At 39.0% G+C, this 21,535-nt stretch overlaps 1 protein-coding gene across 1 annotated transcript in view; it reads left to right on the top strand.

The window, feature by feature from the left end:
• The window catches only part of grin2da (glutamate receptor, ionotropic, N-methyl D-aspartate 2D, a), a 282,945-nt gene that overhangs the window by 137,983 nt on the left and 123,427 nt on the right, over positions 1-21,535 (top strand). Inside the window, exon 6 of the mRNA XM_085446989.1 lies at positions 6,721-6,861. Coding sequence (XP_085303115.1) covers positions 6,721-6,861 — 141 coding nt within the window. The remainder of the gene's footprint in view (positions 1-6,720; positions 6,862-21,535) is intronic.

Genomic DNA, 21,535 nt, shown 5'->3' with positions numbered 1-21,535 from the left:
CCTCTTATTACCAATGCCTCATGATTACATGACATTATCCAGACAACCCTTTTTAGAAACAGAATGAAAGTGAACACCAGATGCAGTGAGATCTGTCATATCCACTACACACCGGACACCAGACATCCATGCACTTTGTTTTGTGGGCTTGATCTGATTGGTCAGTCACAGTCTTTGAAGAAAGGAAAAAGAAAAATACATTTTATTATGTCTGGAAAATTAAAGATGGATAGTAATATTTTAAGGCTTTTACAGAGACCTGAATTTTACCTAACTTCAGTCATAGAGTCATGTTTACTCTTTTCTGTTTATTAGAGATCTAAAATACATCTAAATGGTAAACAACCACTGCGACTAAAATTGAATTAAATCTGGTTTGAAAGTGAAATTTAATAGATGTTTCAATTCTGTGTGAAATTGTTGTGATCTGCTGCACAACACTGACTCCAGATACACAGATTAATATTAAGCCTCAGTTGAAACCTATTGTCCCTATCCTGTTGGGGCTGTCCGTTAGTTGATGGAGTAGTGCTGGTTTACAACAAGAATAATCAAGAGGAGTGTTGACGAGGATGAAATGTCCTTTCAAACAAATTTTGATTAAAAAAAAAAAAAACAGCCTTTTTTTCCATACAGCTTTCCAATGACCTGAAAAGATGTCTTGTTTTTTTAATCTCAACATGTGGATATCCACCTGGATCTATGTTTTTATATTCGCAGTAAAACTTTAACATTTATGGTCTGCTCAGTTTGATGCTTTTTACGTGTTGCAGTGGAACAAGTGCAAAGCTTCACTCACGTAAAAAATTCTAGGTTTTTTTTCTGTTTTTATAACACATCCCATTCTAAGAGCATTCATGTCTATACTCTGTGAAAAACCTTTATTTTTGGTGTAATATGATTTTCCAAACAGCTCATATGTGAAAATCCCCAAATCAGTAAAACCTTGAGTAAAATGACAAAATTGCTCAAATGTTAAAGCACATCAATTAGTGCTGCTACTGTACTGCTGATCCTTGTTAAAATGTTACATTTCTTTAATTAGGAATCTGTAGCTAAAGACTTTTACCTCATTTTGTGATCCTATATAAAGTATATGTTATGTTTCAGCAGACTGCTTCTAGTGCTGAAACTTTATGCATTATCAATTTTGTAGTTTCTTTTCTCTCTGCTGAATTGAGAATTCATTGAGTTTTTCTGTACGAAGCCTTGAAGATGGAGAAACCTTATGATTAAAAAATACATGAGAAGATAAATATTCTTCTCTTCATCCCTGAAAAGCACACTTTTTGCACATGAGTACACAGTTTAATTTTACAACCACCTGCATGTTCATCAATCAAAAAAAATCAATCAAAATGTATTTATGTAGCACATTTTTTAGACCGAGGTACACCAAAGTGCTTTCCAGTAAAATCGCAGTACAAATAAAATCACAATAAAATATAAATTACAAATATATAAAATATAAGATAATTACATAATCTAAATACAGAGCCAGATGTAAATTACCCTAATTCGCCTTAAATGCCAGATCAAACAAATACGTTTTTAAACGTGATTTAAAAGACTGAATGGAATCTGACGCGTGAATATGAAGAGGGAGAGTATTCCATAGCCTGGGTGCAGCAACGGCAAAGGCACGGTCTCCTCTGGTCTTCAGCCGAGACCTAGGTTGCACCAAGAGCAGTTGGCCCGATGATCTTGGTGCTCTCTGAGGGCTGTACAGACAGAGGAGATCAGCTAAGTAGTCAGGTGCCATATTGTTTAAAATTTTATAAGTAAACAATAGAATTTTAAAATCAATTCGATATTTGATAGGAAGCCAGTGTAAATTTTTCAGAACAGGGGTGATAGAGTCAAACTTTCTAGTGCCGGTCAAGAGACGTGCTGCGGCATTCTGGACCAGCTGCAGACGCTGCAGAAGAGAAGATTGTAGACCCAAGTAGAGTGAGTTACAATAGTCCAGACTTGACGTAATGAAAGCATGAATGAGTTTCTCCATATCTTTGTGTGGTATGTAGGGTTTAGCCTTAGAGATTAGGCGTAGTTGATGAAAGCTAGTTTTTACCACAGTAGAGACCTGTTTGTCAAATTTGAAGGAACTATCCATGAAAACTCCAAGATTCCTGGCAGTATTAGTAAGGTAGTTAGCAACAGGCCCCAATGTGCCAGTCAATTGTCCCAGAGGCATATTTCGGTCAAAAACAATAATTTCTGTCTTCTTTCCATTTAAAGTAAGAAAGTTACGCGATAACCAGTCCTTGACATCACTCAGACAGTCAAACAGAGGATGTGGTGAGGATAAAGCATCCCCAGTCAGGTGAAGGTAGATTTGAATATCATCAGCATAACAGTGAAAAGAGACATTGTGTTTTTCAAAAATGATGATGATTCATGATGCACTCTCTGTAAGAATGACCTGATCTCTTCACTGGGATCATAACATTTACATCCAATCTAATCAAAATAAATTGACCGAGTGTATCCAGGTGAAAGATACAATTCTCTATTGATTTTTCTTTATTACCTTTAAACTCATGTCTGCCGCACCTCATAATGTGAAATGTGTGGTGGTTCTAACTCTTTATATAGTTCAATTATGCAAATATAAAATTTAGTTGCAACATAAATCCAAACAAGGTCAAAGAGATTTCCCTGGATACAAAACATTTTACACAACATGACGACACAGCCTTCAATGTGATTCCATATATCACCTGGAGAATGTTCACTTCACTCGCCATCTTTCTACCTTCACTGTCTACCAGTCATCTTGGCTCCTGTGAAATCCAGGATCCTTTTCTACCTTTTCAGTCAGTTTTTTTTAATGTATCGTGTCACTGTCCTTGTAAAATGTACGCCCAGACTAGAAGGACAGTCCAAGTGAGCAGTTCACTTGTCACCACTTCCAGTGGCAGAGTTCATACTGAAACAGGTGCTGCATCCCAAGAACGAGGCTACATATGTTATAAGATGTACATGGAGTGGCTATTCTGACTGTCTAAATCCTATTAATCCATTCTCCAACATAAAGATTACAATGTAGAACGAATGTTTATAATTTCATTTCAACTAGTTACCACACATATTGCACTACAGTTACAGAGTCGAAAAGACAAGTGCATTAAGTTAAGGTTAACATGCACTTCACTCATATACACATGGCGAGGCTGCCATATCGGCCAGCACCAGTAGGGAGTAGATGAAGTGTCTTGCCCAAGGACACAACGACAGAGACTGTCCGAGCCGTGGCTCGAACCGGCGACCTTCCAATTACAAGGCGAACTCCCAACTCTTGAGCCACGATCAAGATTTACATTAAATATTGAAAACAGCTCCATACTAAACGAAGCCCATCTTCCTTGATATCTAGTGTGAGGTTTCTACCTGGATGGAGTGAGCAATCATCATGGTTTCCGCTCAGTGATTAGTAATTGAAGCCTGGAGCTGAGTGTTTACACTGTTGCCATGTTTCAATTATTGGATGCACTATATATGTCTTCTCCAGTTGTATATGGAATGAATCTGAAAAATAACCCCGTCACTATATCGGTGTTTATGCGTTTGATACTTTTGAGTGTTTTCCACACTTCTGCTGCTGCTTATGATGGATATTTCATAGAGCTTTTCTAAATACCAAAAGTATTATTTGATAATCCATTCAACAAAGAAATGTTATCATTGTACAACTCGCAAATCATTTACTTTGTAATTCATGGCCACAAAAAGCGCTGTCACTGTAGCTATGATATGGTTGACATTGCTGCAAAATTTAGAAAATTTAAACCCAAAAAAGAGATGACAGAAATGCAAAAATGGAGGACGTAAAAATCCTAATGACTGGGATGTGAGCAGAAGACCAACTGCACTGTCATTCTGTATTAGTCACAAAGGAATTTATTATATCAGCGCTGACAAGCAACTTAGGAAAATTATAAAAGTACTAAGAGGCTGTGAAGTACAGAGAAAGAGCAGCCACTGGCCCTGTGAAGGGTTCACTTCAAAGGGTGAGCCACAAAAGGATTTGTGGCTATTGTACGGATACTGAAGTTGTAAATTCTGTGAACTGTCCTTGATAACATTCTTGACTTTACATTAGCTCATCACAGCAACCTGTTTCACAGAAACCAAGAGCCGGACACTTTAGAGGTCATCCATCCTTCCAATTCAGGGTCGCAGGGAGCTGAAGCCTATCATATAGCAATGGGCAAGAGGCAGTGACTAGACAGGTCACCAGTCCATTACAGGGCTAACACAGAGAGCCAGTCATCCAAGGCCACCAATCACTATTTAACTTAACTTGACATTTTTTGAATTGTGAGAGAAAGCCAGACTACGAGGAGAGAATCCACCCAGTCAGTGGGACAACTCCACACAGAAAGGCCCCAGCTGCTGTGAGGTGATGGTGTTAACCACTGCAACCTCTGCTGCCCTCAAAGGAGATGTATTGTTTTAAAATAATGTGTATTCCACATGTCACAGAGAAATACATTATTGCAGTCGGCACATGGACAAAAACTGTTGCTGGTTCAAAGCATTAAAAAAAATGTTAATTCTGAAATACAGTATGTCTCATAGATGAGAAGATTGTTTATGATATTTAACAGACCAGTGGGTGATTATTAAAGCCTACATTCTTTACCCCCCATGAGTGTGTTAGCCCCGAAAGGTCTAAAGCCATGACTCTCTGTTAGAGACGCGTACAGCTGGAGACTGTTGAGTAGTCACTCCTCTTATACTTGTTTGAACTGTGCTTGAAATCTTCTGCCTCAGGTGCATGCATAATCAGTTCATGGTAATGTAAAGTCTATGTTGGCAAGTTTCTGTGGTCATATAAAAAATGAGCAGGCCGAGGCCCTAAGTCTTACAAAACTCACATCACAGGGTCATGGGAAGTTCAGGATGTGGAAAGTAAAATGAAGACCTGACCTAAAACATCGATAATAACTGCATATCAAAAATCTGACCCTGTCTTGAGGAAAAACAGGTTTTTAATGCAAATCATTTAAAAAAAAATAGCATAATAATAGAAAGTTAACACTTGGACCACATTAAAATTTTTAAACATATTTAAATTGTTAAAGAAAGAGTGATGGCTACAAAACTGTCCTGCTCACCAGCTTTTTTAAAGTGGTAATTTGCAGAATTATGGAAATGCTTTATGAAGCTGGCAGCATTCACATTTCGTGCTCAATTGGTAGAAGGCCTTGTCATCAAGACTAGAACAAGATGTACTGTTTATTTTACATAATATGTTGATGCATGCTCAATCATCCAGGTAAGGAACTCCCAAAAAGTTGATTCTGTTCATTTGGATGTAACATTTTCAGTAGGAGAAACGTTTCATCACTCTTTAAGTGACTTGTTCAGTCTGAAGTAGTCTTCATCAACTTTTGGGGATTTTCCATAATAAATAACAGCATTCTGTGTGATAGGATGTAAGACGTGGCAGTTGTTGTTTTTTAATGCAAGTTACAAATCAGTGTTGACTTTACAGCCACATTAAAAGCTGTGCCTTTTGCTGCAGGAAAGCTTCCAGCAGATCAAAGTCTGATCTATTATTAAATTTTCCTTAGACAAAGAGCGAGTCTGCTAATATTTATTAAGTCAAACTGAGAATACTTGACACACAAATAAATTTAGAAACTGGATATTCAGTTTTTTTATTGAAGTTGTGCTTGGATTGGCTTGTTATCAGCTGTTTTATTATGCCTTTCTGTCACTAGGACATTCATCAGCTGCTTGACTACAAACTGACTTACAATGTCCAGAGTGACATCCAAGCACATTTATAAAGTAGCCTTTATAACACTGCTTACCTCATTAAAGTTACGATCTCTATGATTCTACTGGAATTCAAGCTATGTAGGAGTAGAAAGATTTCCACTAGATGTAGGTTAGACACTTCAGACACCAAAAACAGAAATGCAGAGCTAAACAACGGCACTAAATGGCTACATTCCTTTGCCAAGGATGAAAATTCCCTTCATATGATGAGTGAACTGAGTGTGATAGTTGTGATAGTTTTCTGAGACCATCAAACAGGCTTTTTTTTTTTTTCTATTTCAGTGTATTTAAATAAGAAAAAAACCAGCACCTCTTGCTTGAACATGTGCAAAAGGATTCTAGAAGTTGAAATTTAAAAAAAAAAAGAGTTCTTTATTATTTTGGAAGGTGTATATTTTCTCATGTCTACCTGATAAATATGTCATGGAATAATCTCTTTTGCCCTGGTAGCTTGATCTAATGTAATTCAATTAATCTGCAAAAGACTAAGAAACGAAATCTTTTCTGGTATGAGTAATATTTGTACACAATATAGGGTGGAGAAAGCAAATAAGTAAATAAAGTAAATAAAATAATCAAATAAATCTACTTGGTTATATTAGTCCAGTGGGATTACAATGGGTCATCAGGGAGGCTAATCATCTAGAGACAACCTGAACTGAATATTAAATGGTCAAATCAGCACAACTGTTTCCCACAATACTGAAAAAAACTGTACACATTCCAGCTTACCTAGTGGAGGAGTCATCTATTTTGTGAATTCACATTCATTATTTCAGGTTGTCATATGCATTTGAGTAGTTTTTCAAGCTTAAATCTCTGTCCTCTCCAGTATCTGTGCATTTCCTGGGACCCCATCAGGTAAAAAAAAAGACCTTTAAAACGAATCTAGTCTCTCGGTCTCATGTTGTTCTCTTTGTAATCCTACAGGCGTATTGCCAAAGGTGTTTCTGTCCTCACCCATGGGGCAATGGCTCTGCGGAGGGACCAGGGAGCCACCAGCCGAGCGCAGTACGCTGGCAACTGTCAGAGCGACGGCAACCAGACCCATCGAGTGCCAGACAGAATCAAGTAAGTGGCAGGAAGCGCGAGGGACAGAGGGTGACTTTGAAGTTTGCTGTATGTGAGAATCTAATGTGACTGGCATCAGAGTGAACAAGCAAACAGTGCAACGGCATGGAAAGGCAAATAGTTGCCAACAGTTTTAATCAAATGTCCTCATTCAAAGCAAACCCAGAGAGCCGAGTCATTCTGGCCTGAAAACAGCTGCTTTGTTTTTATAGCAACATTTTACAGATGGATAAACTCCACATAGAAAATCCATGTTTTCACTGCTGGTTTCATTCTGCATTTGTTAATGCTAAAGATTTACTGCGCAAATCAGCCACAACATTAAAAACACTGACAAGTGAAGTGAATAATATTGATCATCTCATTACAATGCAATATGCTGCTGGGAAATCTTTGGCCCTGGCATTCATACTACTTTGACACATAAGATCTGTCTAATTGTCTGTTAGAGCTCAAGGACACTCATTCCAAAGACCACTCACTGACACTGGTGCCAGCAGCCTCCCCCAGCACGACAATGTGCACTGTCACACTACCAGAGCCACTGAGAAATAGCTCAGGGAACAGCACGAAGAACCCAAGGCATTTAGACGGCGTCCAAACTACCCAGAACCCAAAACCGATCAGGACCTGCCAAAATAAGACCAATCCACAGAGGCCCCAGACCGCAGCCCACACGACCCACAGGACTTGCTGACACTGTCACAGTGCCAAAAATCACAAGACACCCCCATGGATCATTTACCCATGCCCCAAAGAGTCAAAGGCTGACCTATTAGGTCTTTTAGTTTAGTGACTGATTGGAGTGCATTGCAATCATGCTGTCAAGCAAACATTGTTTTTGCTTTGCATTGACCATTAAATTGCATAATGAAGGAACGTGCAAATAGTTGACTGATTTAGCAACTGTGCAACATTGTTCTCAGTCTTAGTCCATTAGTGCTCCTTTATTCTGTATGACTGAATTGATGCAGTTGTTTATTTAAAAACGGGCTGTTTGTTTCAAGACAAAACTTAAATATGTGAGAGCTTCACTAATGTAAGAAAACAATTGATAGATTTGTGGGGAGTATTTTGAGTTGTGCACTGCTGATGTTGAAACTACTGCTTGGTGCTTAAAACACCAGCTAATAATGATATTAAAATACTGAAAACCTTTTCAGATGCTTTTAAAAGTCTGTTTATATGCAGATTAAAACCTAATATATTTTCTCCAGTGTTTAGTGGAAAGTCTTGACTCAGACTCAAGTTCGTTAAGTTCAGTCAGATGACTTCCATTTGAAATGGTTCATTACAGCAGCAGAGTATAGTTAGTTTGGTAGTTATAGAGAGTTTGGTTTATCACACGCAGATATGTTACAAATAACATTTGAGTGTGATGGTGGACGCTGATTGATGTCAGGCAGCAGATGCAGGGCAGCAGTAATACTTACATGTCCGATGGAGGAGGAGGAATGTTTTCAGCTTACACAGACTGCCATATTGATGTCTGTTTGGTATATTTTGTGAGGAGAGTGAGGTGTAGTATTGTACCCTGTGTCACACAAATGGCTGCATTTCTAGTTTGACTGTGAATATACTGACATTAGGTGCAATGGATGAGTTGACAAACTGGTTATAACCAAATTTACCATTTGCATTTAGGACAGTTTGCCCTTCACAATCAGGGAGACTTTAAATATGTGAAGCAAAGAAATAAAATAGCAGAAGTCCAACTTTTAACTACAAGCTTGTTTGACTGCTCCTGCTCTTTGGCACAGTTCCCTCTGGGAACTGTGTGGTGGAGTTGGGTTTTACTCTCAGCTGTGTCAGAGCTACAGAAACCGTCTGGTAACTACTGCTACTGTATGCTTGTTAATTGTGTGCAGCTGTATTGCATTCACAAATTAACTGCTATTAACTGTAACACTTAAAGACCTTCTCCATCTGTATAGTGTTCTTTCAAGGGCACAGACCATCATTTTGACCCTTACCATCTTTTACAACGTGGAGTTCCAGATGGTTCCATCTTTGTAATGCCAAAAGAAAGTCATTTGTTCCGTCGGCTATTGGTTTTTAAACAGATTTTGAACATTTCCCCTCAAGGTTTATATACTGTTGTACACTTGGATCTAGTATTGTTTGTGGATGGATGAATGGGTGGATGGATGGTGTTGGTATGCTGTCTGCAAAGCCAAAGTCCCCAGAGTGCATTTAAATTGCATGCTAATCAAGACGAGTGAAATATATGCATGGAAAGCAGTTGGTGTAGTCATAAGTACAAAAACAATATATTAATATTGTGTAAGTATTGAGCGAGAATACTAAATGAGTTGTGGCTGTGTCTTCATCACCAGCTGTTTCTCATATCTCGTGCCTCTGTCACAGCAAAATGTGTTGCTGGTATTAAATACTCCAAAGTTCATTTTTGGATAGTTTGTAAAAAAAAAAAATTGTAATGTCGGACTGTCTGGGGATATTTTTTTTCTCAACGCCGTAAAACTGCAAAAGATGCAGTTACAAACATTTACAGGTGTTTGAGATCAAAATGATGGTAACAATGGAATTTGTTACTCTGACACTTTGAGAATCGGTTTGTTTGTGGCTACCATTTTTAAGCTTTGAATTAGCATCATGGCATCAGGCATCTTGGGTTTTGTCCCCAGTGATGACTTTAATGGGTGCATTACTAAGTCATCAATTAATACTTGTTGGCTTACTGCAGATGGATGGTTACCACAGGTTGCCTGCCTGCACTCTTTAATGAAGTGAGCAGGTTCATTTTAAACTCGGCAAAACATTTCATGCCCTTCAGAATCTTGCTCTCCATCAGCAGCAGGGCTGTCTGTCACGCTGACGGGCGCAGAGGCTCATGGGACTCTCATCGAGTGGCAGTGATAGTCCTCGCTACAGCTGCATGAACGACACCTGTAACACATGAAGAGTTTTCCCCCCCGGGGAGATATTCACCTTTCCAAAAATATCTCTGCTCTGACTGAAGTGGCACTGCGAAATAAAACGTAACCTGTTTTTAGCTGCTGTGTGGCCTTATTCACATGCAAACAACTTGGGAACACTTAATTGTGAATTAATAGTAATATATGAAAAGCCCACTGGAAATCTTGAAAGCTCAACTTGTCATTTTAGAAGTTAGGGCTGATGAAATCCAATGCAATTCAATACAGTTTAGCTCACATGCAGTTAAACCTACTTTATATACCAAGCTAAACAAGCGACATTTGAGAAGGGGCAAAAAATCTATGTGTAAATCTTTACTGATGGTTAATAAACTGTGCTGTCAGAGATGAGCAGTGCCCACAGATTTACAAATTAAATTTCTTTGCCAGTCGTAAACGGAAAGATTGGTTTGGGAGAAAGAAAAAGAATCCAAATAAATATGTTACACAGTGAAAGCTGTAAAATGACCCTAGCAAAGCACAGTAAGACATCAAATAGACTGTTTGACTGTTTAATCTAGATTAAATTCATGTGGTTACAGTTAAAATCCTCCACTTCCTATTTGGAAAAAATAAACAACTAAATAAATAAATAAAAGCTGTTTGCTCAGTTTGCAGTTACTTCCCATTATTGCCTCTGTGCACAAAACAGTTGGCAAAGAAAAAATGCTCATGATCACCTCCTCAAACCAAACTACGAGGCTCTTCTGAGCAAAGAGCATAAAGTATTTAAATAAATAAAAGTCCAATCATGCTTCTACAGTGAGGATGACGACTGTACTCGGCCTTCAAGGTTATCAAATTCAAAAGAAACCTCCATTAAGACCAGCTTTATTTAATTCTTCACTTTGAATCTTCTTCAGACTAAAACAACTCCAAACATAAATATGTTCTTCACAACACCATTAATGCTACCATTACTATACCGTCATGCTCTGTGCCAGAGAAACAAATAATAAAGCTACATGCTTTTTAAACTACAAGACATGGTGTGGCAGTTGATACCTGTTTTTACTGGTGTAATATTTCCACTGTTGAATTTGTCAACCTTGTCACAAACAGCGCAAAAACACTGATTGAGGAGGATTTTTCAAAACCCCCAGATGACATTCAGTAGGGTGGAAGCAGTGAATAGCCTAAAAGCTGATGAGTGGAAAATGTTTGACCTTGAAATGATATGAATTTGTTTTATATTCAGTTTTTTATCTGTGTTTCGATTCAGAGCCATTATAGGAATAAATGCTCCTTCATGACTGATCGTGCAATCTGTTGTGAAGCACTTTCTGAAAATGCCTCCCGTGCGATGCTTGTTGTTTGCTTTTGTTTTTTTAAAAGCTGCAAAGTAGTGTTACAGTACTCGTACCTTTTTAACCCCTTAATCCCTCGTATGTCATATTTGATACAGTTTTCCTGAGTTTTCTTCTAAATAAATTGCTCAATACATTTTTAAACAATAAATTGCAACAAATGACAGATGTAAGAGATATAAAACAAATGAAAATTCATATTTGCATTTTTTTTTTAATGTTTTGATTTAGCAATTGTCCATTATTAAAGAAATTTGAATTTCCTCGCGGTTATTTCATGGTTCAGGATTTAAACCATGAAATAAATTCATGCTATCTATGTTTTTATACAGAAGGAACCCTTAGCTTTGGGCTTATTAATGGATCTGCACAGCCAAGGTAGGGGAGGGGCTAATTGCATTAAGAGATTTGATTGGGCAATCCAGTGTCGGTAATGAAAATGATCGAATGGGCTGCTGTCAGCATTTGTACGACAGCTGCACAGGGGCCCTTAAAGCCAGCCCATTGGCCCAAAAGTGTGTCAGCCCACTGGGAAAACGGTATGCCAGATTCCCACTCCATGCATAAATTTCTTCTGTGTGGCTGCTGCATTCAGCCAACTCTCATCCTATGAAAAATCAGGTGGGGAAAAAGGATGTTTTTGAGCCGTTTTGCTTCATAACAATCTCCATTAGTCAGTCTTTCTACTCTTTGTTACTGACAAGTGAGTAAAACACATAATACACAACTATTGCTACAGAGCTGTGTTCATCCAAAAAAGTGAACAACCAGCTGCTTGTGTAGACAGACTTTGCCACACAAATATCAGGATGTGGAGAAAGAAGAAAAGGAGGGGACTGAAAGAAAGGGAACGTGTGAGATGGAAGTTTGGCAGGCAGAGCTGGAAGAGAGTCGAGAGGACGGATGGATGAGGGAAGAGAGAGAGAGTAAATTGAAGATGTAGATGACAGCAGACAAAGGCAGCGATAACGACGTTGAGATGATGGTGATTTGGCTGTCTGCTTGGAAATCATTTTGCAGCTTCCAGCCATCAGATTGCAAACAACAGCAGCAGTGCAGAATGCGAACACGTACAGCACAACAGATCGAGCCATAACAATGACATTCAGTCAGTGCTGTAAACTCACTGGAATACAAAACTTATAAAAAGTTGAAATAAACTACATTTCAAAACATGCCGTGACAAGCAAGACTTTAGCTTTTATTCAAAGATGCGCATTTGTGATAAAGAGTATTAACAATGTCAAAAGATTTGTTTTTCAGCAACTTGAATTTATTCAGCTACAAAGGATTCCAAAAGTAAAAAAAATGGGTAAAAAAATGCCATTTTATTGTCAAACCACCTGCATGAATTTGACTTTAAGAGTTTTATCTGGACAGTCGTTGCACTACATTGGTGTAATCCATTAGGGGTCCATACAGAGCATTCAGATAAATGACAGCAAAGTGGACTTTCCTGGTAAAGTGGTTTGTGACATTTCTGTTAACGCTACAAGCCAAAAGATTCAGTTTACTTGATACCAAAGACTCTATGAAAGACTGTCTGAAATGTTAACCCTGTGCAGTCTTTCAACGCGGGTCGACCCTGCCTGTTGCAAAAAAAGTAACATCCCTGTCAAGGCAAACTGGAAGATAAGGAAAGGCATCTATGAGCTTGTGGGTACTTTGTGATTACTCCTGTATATGCATGCAATCAGGTGCACCCTTCACTCATCACTTCTGGCAACATCCAAAATGATCAAGTCGAGACATGTTTGTGGGTAAATTGTTGCTTCTCAACAGGATGATGATTCCAAAGTGCACATCTTACATCATTTACTTCACACATTCCTGAGAAAAAATTGCATCAACAGCCAAGAATTTCTACATTTTTAGTTTTTTTTTTTTTCTTCTGATAATTTTGACAAAGGATGCAATTTTTGGAAAAAGCTACCTCTGAGGATTGCAAACCAGTTTTCTTTAGATCACATGGAGCATGGAGGGCCAGCCAGGGTCCTGCTGAGCTAGTGTTTGGCTGGAGTGCAGCATTCCCTACTAACAGTGGGAAGTTACACAATTGTTCAGCCTGATGCCCCGTTTAACAATGTTTTTATTGTTATTTTTATTTCTTAATCTATTAAAATGTTAAAATTTGAGAAGATACTGACAAAGCAGATGCAATTAAACAGAAAGTGTGATGAGTAACTTTAACAGCACGATGGGGAGAACAAGTCATGTGTGAAATGCCAAGAAAACAATCTAGTATAGATTGTTTCCATTCATTTATTCACTGATTTATTGTCCCGACTAGGAAATTAGTTTTACAGAAAGGTCTCAAGAAATCGTCCATATATATATATTTTACAAAAATAAAAACAATACTAAATCATAAGACATAGTCCTGCAGTTATAAAAAACACATGACGGTAGGGTTCAGATTTAACATAAACTGATTTAACAAGTGGATGGGGAACAAAGTCTTTTTGGTCTTATTACACTTACTCATGGTGTTCTGTATCTGCAGCCTGAAGGAAGCAGCTGGGTGGGTCTGGCTCTGTGACTCTCCTCAGTCGCTCGGGTCTTTCTACCTGCAGCTCATATATTGCAGGTAGTGGATTCTGTGGGAGGCCTGTTACTTTGCTGCCTGTTGTGCTATCTTTGGTTCTAACATTTCCAAACCGAGCAATAGAGTCATCATTTCTCTACCTACATTAAATATGTGCAACTTACTCAATAATTACAGGCATTGATAGCGATTCTTGACAACTGCCTCCAGATTGGCATCAAATTATTATCAATGACCAATTCAAAGTATTTATATTATAAGATGTTCCACCGATTCAATATATCTACACTTCATATTGGTCTTCAATCGGGGGTGAGAGAACTTTTTGAACTTGATAACCATGTCCTTGGTGTTCTCAGTGTTTAGCCGTAGGTGGGTTTGGTCTCCACCACCGGCCGATGTTTATCTACATCAGTATTAAGCGTGATGATGAATGTGTTGTCTGCAGTTGTTGCTATTTCGAATAATAAAGAATAAAAACACTCAACACATTTTGGGTTAGAATATTTGGCTGATGGGAGTTTTCTAGTCTACTGTGAGTCCCTAAGCCCTCAAGGTGTGTCAAAAGGAGGTGAAGTAAAGTGATGCAAGCATCTTCTGCCCCCTCTCTTTGCTCAGCCTCAGCAGCTGTTGTTATAGTGCCTGACCATTGTACAGTCTTCTACTGCTGTGTCTGTTTTAAAGATACAGTACTGAGAAAATGCACCTGCAGGCTATGGGTTTGTTAATCAATTTACAAACAGTGCAGCGCTTAAACATTACCGTACTTAGTGCTGTAAACAGTACTGTAAGTGACAGTTACAGTGGTTTAAATGCTTTACTGAAGTATGAAGTTGCAATCTTTGTTTACTTAAGTTTCAAATCTTCAAATGATAGAGGCTTCTTTTCAATCTACTATTTTTATCAGTCAGACGCACTGAGCTATTTAACCAGATATACACTGATCAAACGTAACTTTATGAGTACTGACAAATGAAGTAAATAACACTGAAATTGGTAAGTGCAGAGATTTAAGCTTTAAGAGTTTGATGAGAGAAAAATTGTAACGGCTAGAAAACTGGGTCAGAGGATCTCCAAAACTGCAGCTCTTTTGGGGTGTTCCTGGTATTAAGTAATCAATATCTGGCAAAAGGAAGAATCTGGTCCAAGGAAGGAACAGTGGTGAACCACCAATGGGCTCACTGATGCACGTGGGGAGAAAAGGCTGGCCTATCCAGTCCCACACATGAGCCACTTTAGCTCCAAAAGCTGAAAAATGTGATGCTAATTCTGATAGAAAAGGTGTCAGAGTACACAGCGCATTGGAATTTTTTGTATATGGGGCTGCAAAGCTGCAGAACAGTCAGGGTGCCCACGCTCACCATTGTCCACTGTTAAAAGCACCAACGATGGCTGCAACAACAATGAACTTCAGACCTGGACCACGGAGCAATGTGGATAGCTGCGCATGTGCGTCGCCTACCTGGGGAACACTTGACACTAGGATGCACTATGGGAAGAGCTCAAGTTGGCAGAGGCAGTGTACTGCTGGGAAACCTTGGGTCCTGCCTTCCACGTTATGTTACTTTGACACGTAGTACCTTCCTAAGCATTGTTGCAGACCGTATATACCCTCTCATGGTGTTCCCTGATGGTTGTGGCCTTGCAGCAGGATAATGCGCACTGCCACAGAATGTAAATGGTTCACAAATGGATTGAAGAGCGCAACAGTGAGTTTGAGGTGTTGTCTTGGCTCACAAATTCCCTAAATCTCAATCCAATTAAGCATCTGTGGAATGTGCTGGACAAACAGTTTTAATCCATGAAGCCCCCACTTCGCAACTTACGGGACTCAAAGGATCTGTTACTAACATCTTGGTGGCAGATATCGCAGCACACCTTTGGGGACCTTGTGGAGTCAATGGGCCAGAGCACAATATTAACCCTCTCAGGCTCAAATTAAACTTTTTTTTGCTAATGCACAACCAAGTCCTGCAGTGGTACTTCTGAGTAAAAAAACCTCATAAAATATGTATGTGGGGTAATCAGGTTGTTAGTTTTTAACTGTTGCAAATCGGCAACACCTGCCTCGAGAGGGTTAAGCAGGTGGCCATAACAGCATACATTAGTACTGAATGAATTACTTGGAGATCTTAGGTTGAGACTATATAGAAGTATTATTGCACAAAAATTCCTTTTGCAATAACCGTATACTGTATATTTGGGGATTTGGAGCATTTCATTTTCATTATTTTTCTAATTTAGAGAGTTTGCTTATTGGTTGGATGAAGCAGAATTGCAGTCTTGGTGGGTTTTTTGGTTTTTGTACAGACCAAACCTGATATACAGCAGGTATACTGTATTTTCATCAATTACAAAAGCTAAATGCTGCTTTTATATTAATGCATGGGTAATACTAATATATCATAATCCTCACATGGGCTATTTTCCTTTGGGTACTTTTACTTAAAACATTCATTACAAGGGTGGATAGCACATATCAGCTATTTTACAGTTGTACATTTTCAAATGACTTGCTCAGACATGCCCTTAGAGAATCCTCAACTCAATCTGTGATGATAGTCGAGCTCTGTCCCTTGTCTTACTTGTACCCGAAGCAGTACATCGCCACCTGCTCAGCAACTGAATACCAATGAATTAGCCTAAACCTCACTTTATAAAGGCCTAAACTTAAAACTGTCACTTCACCTTTTCCAATAATCAGAATCCTTTTACCAGACTAATGAGGGGGAAAAAGCTACTTTAGCAGGACTGAAAGAAACACTAACTCCTGGCTTTTTAAAAACTCACCCAGGTGAATCCGGGTAAAAGCCAGTCATTCTGAGCATGGCGATTAAAGACACTTCATTCATCTGACATGCAGGGAAAGTAGGAAGGATTGGCTTAAAAAGGATTTAATGCCTTCAGACAGCTGAGACATGCAGTGCATTGTAACTGAATAAGTAAAATGCACAAGTGTGGACTGAGGAGGGGGGGGGGGGGTGTCTAGAGGAGGATCGGACAGAAGGGAGACAGTGAGTCGGGAGGACCAGAATAGGACAGCCAGGATGTGTTCTGTCTAATAAGAAAAATCACCGTAAAGGAGCACATCTTTTCCGTTTGACAGTTCTATTTGTGTTTTTCAAATTGCGTGTTGTAATTTTCACTAAATCAAAGCATTAGCTTAAATATAGAAACACAGACAAGCAGAATGTAGGCCATAACATGCAGGCAAGAAGGCAGAAGGGATGGAAGAAAATGGGTACTGTGTTATAAGTAGCTGCCGTTAATTGCAATATAGCGTATTGTTTCTCACTCAAATGATAAAGCTTAATGCAAAAACCTAATGAGATGAAGCCGAAGAGGAAGGTCAAAATAGGAAAAAAGTTGTAGATTAAAAAAAGGCTGAGAAAGGGAAAACTTAAAGCAGGGGAGGAAGCTGGAAAAAAGAGCATGAGGAAGAAATAAGGCAACGTGAAATACAAACAGGAGAGCAGGAAGAAGATGATGCCAAAAGTGGTGGGAGTAAAGGGAGACAGTGGAGGAGGAAGAGTCAGACTGAAGCTTATCCAGTCACCTCAAACCCTCAGGGGGACTGACTGCTCATCTGGAGCGGAGGAGTGTCATGCCACATGCTCGCTGTCCATCTCACTCTTTAATAACCACTCCACGTGAGCTTGATTAACCACAATCTTTCAGGATAACCGGAAAACCTGTCTAAACTCTCCCCCTGACTTCTGCAAGATTTCAGAAACTGCATCACTTTGTCCTTTAAATCTTCTTAGTTATTTTTTGATCATGCCATCACACAGCAGGTGAGCTTCTGATTACATTAACTAAAGCATTTCACTGTCCTTTTCAAAACTACAGTATATATTCATTTAACACTTAAACCTACAGTGCCAATAGCTAACAGTGGCATTTATGAAGTGTAAACAGTGTAAATAAATCTAAAAATATAGGTGACAAACATGTAGGTTGCTGTCAGATGTACCAGTGACTCACAGTGACTCAACTGAAACAGGAAATGTAATCAGATGAGATCTCTGGGAGCTGGAAGCCAAAGTTACTGTCAAATAAAATCCTAATTAGTGATGTGAGATGGGACTTGTTTGCACAGTTTATGTTGAGGATGAAATCTACACACATTTAATCTGATCAAACTGGTAAAATGTGACTTTATTGCTTTTGCTATCACATGATTTTGCAACCTTTATGCCTCTCAATAAAAAACAATTGCAATGAAAGACAGGAACTGTAATGGAGAAATATCGGGACTTTTCTCATCTGCCATTCCCTGCCTTTCCTTCCCTCCTTTTCACACCTTCTCTTGTTGCTCATCAAGATGTCGACTTGTCACCTTCCCATCTGTCGAGTTTCCTGGTCTCAATTTTGGCAAGGGCTCCCTCTCGTTCGCTCTCCTGGCTCACACATATATTCACTTTCTTTGTTTTAATTATTGGGTGAGACACCTTTCCACCTTTTCCTCTCTGCTGGTTTTCTTTCCTGTTGCACTTTCTCAGCGCTTGTAGTTCCCTCTCTCTCTATATATATTTCTTTCCTTTATATTGATAGGTTAACACATATCCCAACAGTATCAGTCAGTATCAATAAATCTGAAATTGTCACTAAAAATGCTTCAATCTGAAGGTTACTGGGAGATTAGAGTCAGAACTAGACAAGAATACACCTGACAAAAGGTGGACCCGTTTAAACCCAAATAAATATCACTTAAAACTGTTTAAACATGAACATGCAACCTTGAACTCTTCTAGACATCAGACATCAAATAACATGGTGTATTTGCCTTAGTGCAAATTCATCTAAAGTGGACTATTTTGGTCCTGTGCTGGGGAATTCTCAGAAATATGTTCCTCGCCCGAGTAGTGCTTTTGAACACAGCATTAACCTTGATTCTTCCTTTAGCTCTCCATTCAGAGCTTGATTTTAAGGAACACCTGAAATCCATTGTTCAGTTTCTCTTGGTGTTGTTTCTCATTCTGGTTGCAGGTATGTGGAAAATGGAACTCTTGAACCATGTTTAGGGAGTTTTCTTTCTGTTGCAATCAGATCCTGGTGTTATAGCCCAGCTCTCTGTTTGGTTGACTAGTGCCTGGTAGTAAGACGAAGTCATCCTTAGCATGAAGTCCATATTGTTGGTTTGTCTGTTAGTTTGCAGTCTTTCATCCACAGTTTTTAAGATATCATGATCAGATTTTGTGTAATGGTAAAAAACAATAACAGCTTGAGTTTGTTGAATTTTGGTGAAAATCAGGTCAAAGTCAGGATGTGAAAATCAGTAAAAACATATCAACAGTTTTTATGGACTGTGTTCAAACTTGACAAGGATACACTAGAGGCCTTGGGGGATATGCGTACCTAGGTTTGCCAAGGATTCAAGTTTGATCTTCAATGTTAGTGCCTAAGATCAAAGTTGACCTTGGAAAAAATTACATTAAAACACAGAGTAAAATATCATATTATAGAAAAGGCATGGAGAGCTCAGTGTGACTCCATCCATCCATCCACACATCCATCCATCCATCCATCCATCCATCGACAGATGGTGCTGTTTTAATTTTTGCCATATAATGTCACAGTGTTGCAAAATTACACCCTGCATGAATACATATTAAAATCTCAACTTTACTTATTAAAATGGTCTATTTGAGTATCTTTACCCATATGGTTGAAGCTTAATTGGCTGAAATCGCTTCTAGAAGCTGTAATGCTTCAAGGTCAAAGGTCAGGGTCACACAAATTAGAAAAAAGTTTAATTTCCATTGAATCATCAACAAACTTTAAAGCAACATATGAGTCACTTGGGGACACGAGTAGGGATGGGTATCGTTTAGGTTTTATCCGATACCAGCACCAAACCGGTACTTTTGAAACGGTGCCGGTGCTTAAACGGTGCTCGAACCGGTGCTTAAAGAATGGAGAACACAAACTTTGTCCAAAAACCTCTCATGTTTAGCTGTTTCCCACTTTTTCTTTGGTCATTTTAGCCTTTCTGGCCAGGGTGAAGGGAGCATCTGCCATCAAACAGGAAGACAGCCGCATTTAACTACGACGGTGTTTGCTAGTTCACCTTACATGCATTAATGTAATAACGTGGTTAGCTTACTCAACGTAAATTACACAGGAACAACATTAAGCTACTCACGCAGAGAAGAACGGCTGCTGCTGCCATCATCATCCTCATCATTTCTGCTACACTGGCAGGGCTAGGGGCCAGGACTCTCCTCTTCGGGTTTTTGGGGGATGTTGCTAACTCCGGGTCCGATAACAGGCACCACACCCGCAGTAGATGTGCTCGGTGTGAGGTCTCGCAGCAAGCTATCAGATACGGCGCATTTCTTGGTTTTTAAAAAAACGCTATGCGTTGCCAGGTGTTTCATCGGATTTGAGGTGTTACCTCCTTTGACAGTATCACAGTATCAGCTTAAAGCACTTGTTGCAGGCTGCTGAGTTTGCATCTTTTGCTGTGAAGTACAGCCAGACTTTGACCGCTTCGCCTTGGGCATTTTTAATCTGTAGCTCTGCTCTAAAAGATCGTACGTACCTGGGCCCGCCTACTATCCTCGGAAACGTAAAATGATTGGCTAGAATTCAAAGTGTATCACATCTCAGGAAAAAAACAAAAGCACTGAAATAAAGCACCGAAATGTGCGCTGCTTTTCGGTCTGTTTACTACAGTTTATGTCAGAATGGCACCGGATACCGGTACCCATCCCTAGACACGAGCACTTTGTCTTTCTTTAATCTCGTTATAACAGTTTTTTTATATACACTACTATATGACTTCACAATGACACAAAAACAGTAAATTTCAGTATCACCAACACTGACTTTAGCACAAATGATCTATGAAAACAATACTGATGCCTTCATTGGGGATTCCTATACTACCAATGCTAACATTAGCATAAATGATCTATAACAAACGTCGATGTCATCGTATTGTAATAAAAAAACAGGCTGACATCAGCACGTTGTAATGTAAACATCATAAAACATCAATGCTCTAGCATAGCCTTTGCCCCTAGGGGGTAGTTGCGCTCTCTGAGTGCTCTTGTGGAAGGATGGACTCTGGATATCAATTGTTTTTCTTTTTATTCATTTTTAACAGGTATTTCCTTCAGCTGTCTTGTTTTAGCCATTTTTAAATTGTGTTTTGGCTCTGAACTATTGCTTTAAATTCATTACATGTACAAGTGTTTGTATTTTCCCCTTTTTCTTCAGCCATTAATCTGCTTTGTTTAGTTTTTCCTCTTGCCGATGCTGCGGGCCACCTGTTACTGGTTTCCTTGGGTTCTAACTCATTTTCCTCTTTATGTAGGAGCTTCAGTATTATTTCTGACTCACTGGCTTATCTAAACTGTCTCTGCCTTGCCTGTAACAGGTCTGTGTGCTTTTACTATGAGCTGGTAATATAACAAAGTTCATAGATGGCTGCAAAGGTTGTATAGTTCTCCTTCTCTTTTATCAAAAACAAGACAAAAAAAAGAGTTTAAATTATCTGAATTTGGAACAATCCCAGCATCTGTTAAGGAAACATGCCAGTTACAATTTAATAAGACAATCTTTTCCCTCATAAACTACAACAGCAGGTAGTGTGGGCTTTCTGTGGTGAGACACAAAGTAACTGGAGGTTGGGGTCACAGACAAGCAATTACCATTTGCCTTTTCATGGACAAGTAACTGAGCGTAGACTAATAATCCTGTTTTTCCTCCATTTTACGCCCTGTTCAGATGGCCATACCTCACCACACTGCAGTGCGATCTTTTACCTGATTATACCAGTTTGTCAGAGCTGCTGGTGTCTTAACTTTTGTACAGGGCGGTGATTGTATGGTGATTCTCGTAAACCCAACAAAGCACGTTTTTTGTATTTAAACTTAACC

Source organism: Copadichromis virginalis, linkage group LG22, assembly GCF_057382275.1.
Source record: "Copadichromis virginalis isolate Kocher_CV1m ecotype Utaka linkage group LG22, C_Virginalis_male_GT1.1, whole genome shotgun sequence".
Taxonomy (NCBI): Eukaryota; Metazoa; Chordata; class Actinopteri; order Cichliformes; family Cichlidae; genus Copadichromis; species Copadichromis virginalis.
The sequence above is the reverse complement of the archived record's forward strand: the minus strand, read 5'-3'. Positions and strand labels throughout refer to the sequence as shown.